Source organism: Silurus aristotelis (assembly GCF_946808225.1).
Source record: "Silurus aristotelis genome assembly, chromosome: 13".
NCBI lineage: Eukaryota > Metazoa > Chordata > Actinopteri > Siluriformes > Siluridae > Silurus > Silurus aristotelis.
The window spans coordinates 3,612,604-3,624,600 of NC_139586.1; the positions used below are offsets into that span (position 1 = coordinate 3,612,604).

The 11,997-nt window shown below is 34.8% G+C and overlaps 1 protein-coding gene across 5 annotated transcripts in view; it reads right to left on the reverse strand.

The window, feature by feature from the left end:
• Positions 1-1,283: 1,283 nt before the first annotated feature.
• The window catches only part of lhx9 (LIM homeobox 9), a 12,284-nt gene continuing 1,570 nt past the window's right edge, over positions 1,284-11,997 (reverse strand). Inside the window, exons 1-6 of one of the 5 annotated variants that reach the window (XM_083558190.1) lie at positions 10,316-10,629; positions 9,847-10,089; positions 8,761-8,963; positions 8,080-8,459; positions 5,300-5,502; positions 2,155-4,054 (exon numbers count right to left, since the gene is read on the reverse strand). In XM_083558190.1, coding sequence (XP_083414316.1) covers positions 3,800-4,054; positions 5,300-5,502; positions 8,080-8,459; positions 8,761-8,963; positions 9,847-10,047 — 1,242 coding nt within the window. In that variant the 5' untranslated portion in view covers positions 10,048-10,089; positions 10,316-10,629 and the 3' untranslated portion in view covers positions 2,155-3,799. Of the gene's footprint in view, positions 1,654-2,154; positions 4,055-5,299; positions 5,503-8,079; positions 8,463-8,760; positions 8,964-9,846; positions 10,630-11,997 lie in introns of those variants that run through there. The other 4 variants (XM_083558187.1, XM_083558191.1, XM_083558188.1 and 1 more) reach the window with 4 other exon arrangements.

The following is an 11,997-nucleotide window of genomic DNA, read 5'->3' on the forward strand; positions in this document are numbered from 1 at the left end:
GGATGCGAGGCGCCATCGTGGATGTAATGCCAGGTCATTTCACAGCACCACACACACACACACACACACACACACACACACACCTAGGTAGCGTATTGAGGGAGCCCAGGTGAACATGTTGAGAACTTGCAAAAGTCAATACAGATCAAAACCTGAGCTCAGGATCGAACCGATGGATTCATTTTATCTTTTGCCGGATCCACCTTCTCGTTTCATCTGGTTTTATCACACAATCCTTTCATAGACACTCGTTTTATTGTAACGTCTATAAGTTTTGGCAAGACTTGGCCCCAAAATCACATCCAATGGGAACCAGCTAATGTTTGTGTTTAGTAAAAAAAATATTTTTTTAAAGAAATGAAAACGCTTTTATGTTGTTGTTTTTACGTTGAACGATGCAAGTGTAGTCGAACATGCTCAGTAGTGCAAACAGATAAGCATGAATGTGATGCTACTTTGTTTTGGAAGCCATCTGCTACTTATCTGAAACTCTGTCACAGGACTCGAGCGAGGTTTAACTGGGATCGTGTCCCACAGAGCGACACACACAATAAACGTCCGAGCCGATCGGCCAGGACGTCCGGCTTCCTGTCCGAATGAACGGTGAAGAATTCCACACCGTGTACTCCTTGTATTAAAAAAATAAAGTCAATCCCAGAGCAAAGCATTTCTATTTGTAAAGTAGCTTTTTATTATTCAGATATACCGCATGCAGGTGGGCATTTTTTTATCGATGCTGCTTTCACAAGGTCAAAATGCGTCATAGATTTGCGTTTACACTCGACAAAAAGAAAGGCATACAAATAGAAATTCTACTAAAAAATGTCAACCACTCATAAAGTGCATGCAACATACAAATAGGATTTTAAGTATTATTATTATTAATTATTATTATTTTCTCTTTTTTTCCCAGTAAATCTGTTGCTCTTAAGGGTTATTTTACTGCTTTGGTGTTTCTGAGAATTTATTTTCCCCATGCATTTAAGAAAGTATGATTTTCTTTTTTTATTTAAAGACGTATGTGTATATATGTGATAGATGTGTGTGTGTGTGTGTGTGTGTGTGTGTGTGTGTGTGTGTGTGTGTGTGTGTGTGTGTGTGTAATCCTTATTGACTTATATACAACTAGAATATTATACATGTTTTTTTTTTCATTGTCATCCTTATACAAAGACCAAAATGTATATATATATATATATATATATATATATATATATATATATATATATATATAAATAACAAAAATAAAAAAAAAAGGGGAAAAGCTCACATATGGAGTGGGTTGTTCTCCAAATCTGGATTTCAATCATTCAATAATAATAATAATAAAAAAAAAATGTTTAAAAAGGATTGACAGATTTGAGAGATTTGAGACATAGAAAGAAAGAAAGAAAGAAAGAAAGAAAGAAAGAAAGAAAGAAAGAAAGAAAGAAAGAAAGAAAGAAAGAAAGAAAGAAAGAAAGAAAGAAAAGGAAAGGATTTTGCATTACATTTATTGTTGCTGATTTAGGTTTATTACTATCATCTGATCCTAATACTGTCTTTGTCTTCAATGGTGAGGAATTCCGATCAAAGTTTTCCCCGTCTTTTAATACTTTAGGGAATTTTCAAACGCCGTGAAGTATGGCTGTAATGCCCCAAGATTTGTTCTCCCTGAAAGAAATCATAAAGTAACAATATATTAAACTACAAAGCAACCTGACTTTGAGGTTTGCATTTAATTTGACTTTTTGTTTTCTTTCTTTCTTTTTTTTTTTTTTTTCTTTTCTTTTTTTTTTTTTTTTGCCATATTCATGCATTACAAAAACAATCCTAATTATTTTGGATAATTTTTTATTTCCAAGTACAGGGTCTTAGTGCAAATCTATGGGGCATTTCTTCAGCATATTAAAGAGAATAAAATTCAAAATCAATCTTAAAAAAAAGAAAGAAAGAGAGAGAGAGAGAGAAATGTGTAGTGGGAGTTTATATATATATATATATATATATATATATATATATATATATATATATATATATATATATATATATATATATATATATATATGTAATTAAAATTTTATTTTATTTTATTTTTTTAAATAGATCATTCCTCAATATTGACAACATAAATAATGGGTTTGTGCAATGAGAGGGAAAAAAAAACACTGTCAATGCAAGGCGTTTTCTTTTTTATTCACACAAATTTCATAAGATATAACAACCGCTTGGTCCATAAATATTTAATGGGAAATAGTTTCTATACACCATCTTTTTTTTTTTTTGCTTTTTTTTTTTTTCCAAGAAACAAGGAAACAATGGACAATCTTGATAGAACACGTAACCATACTATTAACACGAAGATCAATATATAAGATTCTCGGAGTTGTGTTTTTTTCCTTTTTTTTTTTCTTCTTAACCGACTATATTTGAAAGAGTGCACAACTGCTTTCTAGGCCATCGCTCGCCTCCATTTTTGTAACAGAATCACACCATTTTGGGGAAGAAAAAAAAAAAATCCTTGGATGAAAATAAAAAATAAAAAAAAAGAAAGAAAAAAGGTGAACAATACAAATCTAGTGAGGCGTTTCCGAAAACAATGTGATATCCAATTTTTTTTTTTTTTTTGGATATTAAAAAAAAAAATCAAACGAACACACATGTATCTCCTGAATTTCACAAGCTCTTTTCCAGGTTATAGCATTAAGGCACATAGTAGAACTGAGTTAGGCGTCTACTTTGTGAAGTAGATCGTTGAGGAGCACTTTTGTTCTACAAACAGAAGCAAACTCTCCATCACAAAATGAACTAATCGACCTCTATTTGTTCCCCCCCCTGCCTCCCTCCCTCCCTGTCGCTGTCACTTTCAACCAAATTTTTGTTTGGTCTGTTCAGTGGCAAATGTTCATAACATTTTTGGGAAATCAGAAATTGAATGCATTTTTGTTTCAGCCGCAATCATTTTTCTTGTCTTTCTTTTCTTTTTTTTTTTTTCTTTTTTTTTTAATGACACGCATTGATTTTTAGACTAGTAATAAACAACAGATAGTGATTTTTTTTTCCAGAAAAAAATATTTTTAAAATGCTAATCAATTCCAATAAAGCCAAACATTTTTTTTTATTTTATATATATTTTTTTTTTGTGTGAACAATTACCACTGCACAGTTTTTGGATACGGTTAAAGCCTACATCAAGCCACGCTGGTGTGACAATGCTGTCTTGAATTGAGGTTGAAGCACCACCTGGCATGCGAGTTGTATGAACGTATAACAAAAAATTGAATAAAAATGTAAAAAAAATTAAAACGTTTGTCAACGAAAAAAAAAAAAAACAAACGTTTCCGGAGATCAAATTAATTCAATTTGAAGTAAAAAAAAAAAATGTAAAATAGAATAAAGGGTTTTTTCAACGTGGCGTGAAGCACGTGGTTTTCACACGTGAAGCGTTTGAAGCGAATGGTGAATATGGTGAAATAATTTTTTTTTTTTTAATTAAATAGACGCACATAAAAAAAAAAACTCAGCTGCCAAGTGGTTGCAAGTGCTACACATTATATTCTCAGACCCTCTCATTTAGGGATTGATTTGGAATTTTTTTTAGTAAAAATAAATAAATGTAGCTGATTGAAAATGATTTGATTCGTTTAAAAAAAAAATTAAATAGATGTCTGGGTTATTATGCTTTTTTTGTGTTGTAAATAATATTTTGAAAAAGCCACATTTTTTGGAAGGGAGGGCTGAGAAGGAAAAGAAAGCAAGAAAAAAAAGGGGGGAACAATTAGAAAAAAAAAACAAAAAAAAAACAAGAAAATAAAAAACGTTAGAAAAGGTTCGTCAGGGTCGTTTGAGGGGGGCTCCCGGACTCGTGGCTGTCCAAACTAGAGGTGACTGAGGTGACTACGGTGATAGAGGGATTGGTCAGGTCTGTTAGTGTGCTGGCTGTGCTCGGCGGGGTCAGAGCACCGCTGTCGGAGGAGGGTGCGGGAAGTGACGTGCCGTCAGCCTTCTCGACACCCCCGCTCTCCTGCCGCAAAACGTTCCGTCTGAATTTGGCTCGCGCGTTTTGGAACCAGACCTGCAAACCAACCCCAATTGTTTTTGTTTTACTCGTTTTGCGTTGGATGGCGCCGTCGAGCTCACTGTCACAATCCTGACTAATTATAGAAGATTTACATATGCTGGAAATGAGGGATGCCAGAATGCAAAAAATGAATAAATAAAAAAAATGAGATGATCTACTATGAATTATTCACATACTATACAACAGAAATTATTGATTTATTATTATTGATTTATTTATTATTATTTTTAATGTTGGTTATTTGGCTGTATTTAAAAAAATTCTAAGAAAAATCTTTTTTAATAAAAAAGAAAAATGTATTAATCATAATTAAGTGTTTCATCAATACTCATTAATCATTTCACTAATTCGTTTCATCCGTTGCGACAATAAAATTCTTTAATCTACTTTTTTTCTTCTCTCAAAATCTACTCCCCCCCCCCCAAAAAAAAAACTCCAATTCGCTCCCCCCCAGGCATTATTTCGATAAATAAATACGTAAATGAATATCATTTGTAACCAAAAAATAAAATTATTATTATTATTTCTTAATATACGTTACATTATTATGATGATGAATATTTTTGACTTTTTCTCTAAAAAAATCAACTTAACGCCCAAAAACTCCAATTTGCCCCAAATATAGTTAAAAATGAATAAATTATATAAATACAAATTATTAGTAACCGTTAAAGAAATAATAATGAATTTAAATCTTCTATGATTTCTAAATATTATATATGAAAAATATATAATTTCTTCATAAAAAAATCTATAAGTTGCTTTATTATTATTATTATTATTATTAATATTAATATTAATATTATTACTAATACCTTTTTTCTTAAAATCAGCTTAACTTCATTTTGCCCGAATATGTATTTCAATAAATAAATAAATAATTGCTAACCGTCAAAAGAAGATCAATTAATTAATTCTTTAATGTTCTAAAGAAAATATTGTTTTAAATCCAAAATAATAATAATTTCTTAATATGTTACATTATTATTATTATTATTATTATTATTATTATTATTAATAATAATTTTTTTAAAATACTGAAATCACAACAAGGCCAAAGATGAAAACACAACACTAAATGATCTGACATGGAAGAACTCAATCCTGGATGAGTGATATGAGAGGAAATCTTCACTTAAACGAAAGAGATTGAGGGAGGGGGACAAATGACATAAGAGCTAGTTTGTTTTGTAGTTTTTTTTTTCTTCATTAGAAAGAAAAGCAGAAGCCCACTCTTACCTGCAGCACTCTCTTGGTGAGGCCGGTCTTCTGCGCGAGCTGCTTTAAATCCTTGGCATCGGGGTTGTGATTGATGGCGAAGTAGGACTTCATGGTGCGAAGCTGGTGGTGCTTGAAGGACGTGCGCATGCGTTTCGTCTTCTGCGACGGCGCGTACGCCTGCTGGTCCCGGTCCAGATGTTCTGACTCGTTCTCATTACAGCCTGAGACAAAACCAAAACGAGATGCGAAACAATCAGGATGCGAACAAACCGATTTTCATTTCAAAGTGTTCGTTTGCAGATTCCCGGTACGGGATTTTTGCGTCATTGCGGGTCACAAATTGGTGCAAAATTTACCTTAAAACAAACAAAAATGCGAATAGTGGATTTGTTCATTTGTTTTAAAAAATCGGATGTGTGTGAAAACATCTGTGGTCAAACAAAAATCAACCAACGGAGCCAAAAATTTGATTTGTAATTGTTCTAAAATCTAAAACAAACAAGACGATTATCGAAAAAAATTCACGCTATTATTAACAAATACACTGAATAAACAAAAACAACAACATCCACTCAGGATAAAGGGGGTGTTTAGAGAAAAAGGGTGCATAAATAACAACAACAAAAAAAACACGACAAAAACTTTCAAAAGCACAAACAAACACAAACAAAAAATGAGAATATTCGACAAAACAGAATGAAAATATTCTTGTTGTATTGAATGTTGTATTTTAGAGGTATTTTTGAATTGTATTTCAAGCAGAAATCATTTTTATTGTAAATATTAGCATTTAGGTGTAATGTGGGAACGTGCAGGAAAACGTCCTGTAAGTTTTATGATCTTATGATGTTTTCGCAATGATTCCATTTGTCAGATTTATTTAGTTTTATTTTTTTACAGTGACCACGAGAGTACAATTCAGTTCGGCTTCTATTTAAAAGTAGTAAATAATACTGACATTGATCATAATAATAATAATAATAATAATAATAATAATAATAACAACAACATTTATAATAAATTACGAATTTGATTATATTTTGTGGTACCAATTTTTATTTAAACAGTAAACCCGCTTGGGTTGCCACACCTTATAACGATTTCGATATATTTTTTCTACTGTAAGGGTTTTTATTGTCTAAAAAAAAAAATCCATCTAAAACAAACAAAAAATATTATTTCTAAAAACTTTGATAGACCAAAAACATGGTTACAATTACAAAATGTACTTTTTTTTTTTATCTCTAACCTTCCCACCACTGGATATTTCCAAAAATTGAAACCAGGATGAAAAACAGGAAAAAGCAGAATTTTGTGTTTACACTTTTGATTGTGAAGTTTTGCGTGATATAAACCGAATCGCTTTACTTAACCGCTTCCTGTTTTGACCAGCAGGGGGCACTTGGTACAATTTGATCTACTATACTAAAAAAAAAACCAAACAGGAGGAAGCTTTTTTCTAGGCCACTGTATATCAGTTGTAGGTTAAAGAATCACAGAAACAGAAATTTAACTACAGGAATGAACATTTTGAACGGATGACGGTGTGGGGAAACGTCCAGCTGTTGCTTTTCTTTCATTTCAAAACAAAAACACTAAATATGATCAGCGTAGTGCTGGAATATTTCGAATGTTTTCAACACACTACACAATATATGCATGTGGATCTCCAACATTATACAATCCAAAAATTATTATTCTTTTTTTTTTGTATTTATACATTGTGTTGTGTTTATACTCTATACTATAGTATGTCTCTATTCTTTTATATATTTGCCTTTTTTTTTGCTGCTGTAACAGAGAAACTTCCCCACTGTGGGACGATTAAATGTATATCTAATCTCTTTTCTTAGATTGGTTTATTTATTTGTTTGTTTGTTTGTTAATACATTTTTTTTTTGTTATTTGTTTTATTTGTGTGTGGCTTGAAGGGAACTCTGTAACGTGTTTTAAGTTTAGGTTTAGGTTTTAACATGTATATGTTTTAGTTTCCGAAAGGAAAAAAGTAAAATCTATTTTAAAAGATATATAAGAAATAATGGTATTTAAAAAAAACACGTTTTTTTTTGTTTTTTTTTTTACAGAAAATATGTCCAAATCTTATAGATAAAAATATGAATATGCGTGTTGCTCAGGTTAGGATATAATAAAATGATAAATGTTATTATTATTTAATAGTATAAAATGTATATAATTTTTTTTTTTAATATTGTGCATACTTGCGACTATTCCTTCCATCCAGGAAAAATATCTAAATCGAAATAAAAAAAATCGAAATAATTTACATTTACATTTGTGGGATTAAGCAGCCTTATCAAGAGCGACGTACAAAAATGCACGTCTACTTATTTGTTTGTTTGTTTGTTTGTTTGTTTGTTTGTTTGTTTGTTTGTTTGCGCAGTATACCGATATTTGGGTTGTTTTACCAAAAGATTAATATACATAAAATAGCTACAAAGTTTTATAAAGATGTATATATGGATGCATTAAATTCCCAATTCCTGAAAGTAATTCCTGAATTGTTTTCGAATGATTTTATTATGAATATATAACATTTAAATAAAACTTATATATTTATAAAAAGGATTCAAATGCGCACAGAGATTGCGTTTGCTGACAATTGTTTACATTCTGAATCCCTCATTTTCTGCTGCGCATGCTCAATTCGATACACATTTGAAATATTTAATATTTAATATAATATAATATAATAGTTCGCGAAACAAAATCGATTATGCAAATACAGGGGGGGAAATCTAGGGGGCGCCGAACAAAGCATGATCAGCATCAGTGCTCACCCGAGTTGTACGTGCTGATATCGATGCCCATGGCGGGGCTCTTGCGTTTCCGGGGTCTGCCCTTCTGCACCGCGCCCGAGCCGTTAAAGTAAGGCAGCGCCAGGCTCGCGCCCTTGGTGGCCAAGTCGGCGTAGTTGAGCTGCGCGTGCTGCTGCTGGCCGTGCTGGTGATGCTGGTAGTCCCCGTGCACGAGGCTCTCGAAATGCAGACGGCAGTAAACCAGGCTCTCCTTCATGCCGAAGTGGTCGCCCGTGCTCAGCGTCTTGTGGCACGACGTGCACGTGAAGCAGCTCAGGTGATAGACGGAGTCGCGCGCGCGCATCACCATCTCCGACGCCGAGATGCCCAGGTGGCAGCGAGCGCACCGCTGCACGGAGAACCTTCTGGAACGGCAAAGGACCTCGTTTAGAACTGGCGCGTGGACTTATTGCTATTATTAATCATCGTTTATTTTAAGTATAGAACGCATTCATATTTATTTTTGTTTGATGCATATTTGCAGGATGGATTTGTGTTGCGAGAGGAAATGCAAAGCTTGTTGCATGGGAAAATTGCTATCAAATTTTCATTTTTGCATCCCAGCGCTGTGCGCTATGACGCACAGGTCTATTATATATAATCTACATTCACGTGCATTTTGCACACAAAGGCCCCCACGTGCGTTTTTTTCTTCTCTCTCACCTGTAGTAATCCTCTTTGCAGTAAATGCTACCGTCCTTGGCGAAGCACGTGAGCTCGGACTCCAGCGCCAGTTTGCACTCGCAGCACTTGAGGCAGCGCAGGTGCCACTGTTTATCCACCGCCAGTAAATAATAGCGGTCCGAGATTTTGCCTCCGCATCCGGCGCACAGAGCAGGTTTCTCCGGGCTGACAGACGGCATGCTCTGGACACACAAAAACCAAAAATCAGAACCAAATGCATGAAAAAAAAAAAGCGACTGAAATGATTGTGATATTTATGAACTCGCTTATTAATACAAAATATGCAAAATAATAATAATTTAAAAAAAAAACTATTATAAAAAAAAACTATTATATTATAGGACTTGTTTAGTTTTTCTTTATTATTTTCTTAAAATTGAGAAAAATCTGACCTGCCAAACTATGGACACGTGTCATATATTATATATATTTTATGTCCCTTTTTCCCTTTTTTTTTTTTTTTTTTTTTTCCAGGCATAAAAAGCATAACGCATGTAAATCATTATATATTTGCACGAATGTATTACACTGATTTATTGATCTGCATGGAGAGAAAACAGAACAAAATGTCATTGCATTTTATTATTTTGTTATGTTTGTTTGTTTTTGGTGGAGGGGGATTTAAGCGTGTTTGCAACTTTGGCATAAATACAAATTATAATGATCATATTTATGATGATTGTTATTATTGTTTTTATTTATTATTATTATTATTATTATTATTATTATTATTATTATTATTGCAAATACTGTTGATGATGATCCACTTTTTGATGCTGAATATTCTCCTGTTACTCAGACAAAAATTTGATTCTGTTCAGTGTTTTCGACACATTTTTTTTTTTTATTATTATTAATATTTTTTTTATTATTCAATCGAAATAAATACAGAGAAGCAGGGATTTTTCGGCACCGCCTTATTTTTTCATGTCGTTTTTACTTTGAGAGATTTTTGTGATTTTAGTTTGGTTGTGAAGCAAAAATCAGTGCACCCCATGTATTTTTTGCTAATAATTATTATTTTTATTTTTTTTTCTTAGAAAATTAAAATCCCACGGCTCTTACCGTTTCTCTGCCGTTCATCTGCACAGCTTTGGCAAGGCGAGACTCGGATTTGTTTCTCCTCTCCATTTCCTCCATGATGCCTTGGATGTGTTCGCCGGAGATGCCGTGGAAAAGCATGGCGGCGGCGGCGGCGGCTGCGGCGGCGGCTGCTGGGCGCAACGTGCAACTGCTGTCTTTCGCCTTGCACGCCACAACTTCCATATAACGGGCGCCGCGGAGCCTCTCACACCATCCGAGAGCGATCTGAGGCAGGGAAACTGAGCTTACACACACGCGTACACACCAGCACACACACCCACACACCCACACACACACACTCACCACCGAGCATACATATACACACTAACGCTATACCAATACCACTATACCACTACCTCCACCATTACCCCGCACACACACACCTACACTCACTCACTCACTCACACACACACACACGCACGCACGCACGCACGCACGCACACGCACGCACTTTTAGCAGGCCGCCACGCAATCTGCAAACGGTAGGAACATTGGAAAAGCGCACATCCACTTCTGGTTTAAAAAAGAAAAAAATATGTTGATGATGATGAAGCAAAAATCAAAAGTATAGTCCGGGTGAGGAGGAAATCTGCTGGAGTGAAGAGAAAGATTTGCCTGTTTGAATTCTTTCTTTCTGGTTTTTTTTTGTAATCTGTTTTTCTTTTAGTTCCCAGTATGGCTCTTGGAAAAGGGATCCGAGTGGCTAGGAGTCGGATGTGGGGAGTGTGTGAGGCAGGGAAGACGTGTGTCTTATTTGTGGAGAGGGAGAGAGAGGGAGAGGGAGTTGAAGAGAGAGAGAGAGAGAGAGAGAGAGAGAGAGGGAGGGAGGGAGTGGAAGAGAGAGAGAGGGAGAGAGAGAGAGAGAGAGAGAGAGAGAGAGAGAGAGAGAGAGAGAGAGAGAGAGAGAGAGAGAGAAACGCCTGCCCTGCTTGGGTAATTTGGTAGGAGGAGTTCTTCCTCCTCAATTCTCATTTCTTCTGTTCGCTAACAAAGAGCTGTCACTGGGCTGCTGATGGCCGGTGCACTTACTTTTGCTTTATATTTCGTTTCCTCCCTGAACTCCAGCAGCTTCAATCAGATCAGTTGCACCTCAATCCCATAATATGGATCTGATTTAGGGGGGAAAACACCCTGAATGAGATCAGTTGAGCATTTAATCGAGTGATTGTAATAGTGATATCCATCTTTCAACTCATGTTTATCAACACACACACACACACACACACACACACACACACACACACACACACACACACACACACACACACACACACACTCAGTTTTTTTTTTTTTTTCTTCCAATAAGCTGTGCGTTTCCTGCAAACACTTTCTTAAATGAAGGCAATTTGAGGGATATGAATATATAAAGATTCATGCTGATTTTCCATGCACACACACACACACACACACACACACACACACACACACACGTATATATATATATATATATAAATACATTTGCATTACAGATGTGCTGTATGTTTGCGTGAGAACGTGTGTATTCTTGGGTATGGGATTTTGTCATTTAAATCAAGCAATATTTTGTTACCTACCTGTGTGTGTGTGTGTGTGTGTGTGTGTGTGTGTGTGTGTGTGTGTGTGTGTGTGTGTGTGTGTGTGTGTGTGTGTGTGTGTGTGTGTGTGTGTTGTGTGTGTGTGTGTGTGTGTGTGTGTGTATATGTGTGTATATGTGTGTATATGTGTGTGAGCGCCCAAAATCTTCAAGCAACCTATAGACGATAAACCTGATAAACACCTAAAAACGTCGGCCGATTTCTGCAAACAATTTAAAAACGTATGTGTGTGTGTGTGTGTGTGTGTGTGTGTGTGTGTGTGTGTGTGTGTGTGTGTGTGTGTGTGTGTGTGTGTGTGTGTATGTGTGTGTGTCAAATTGGTTGAAATTGACAAAAATTTGTAATGCAAGTCAATTCGTGACTGAACACGAGCTAAAGTGAAAAATTGGATAGATAGATAGATAGATAGATAGATAGATAGATAGATAGATAGATAGATAGATAGATAGATAGATAGATAGATAGATAGATAGATAGATAGATAGGTAAAAAAAAAAACTCAAGCAGTCGACACACACACACACACACACACACACACACACACACACACACACACACA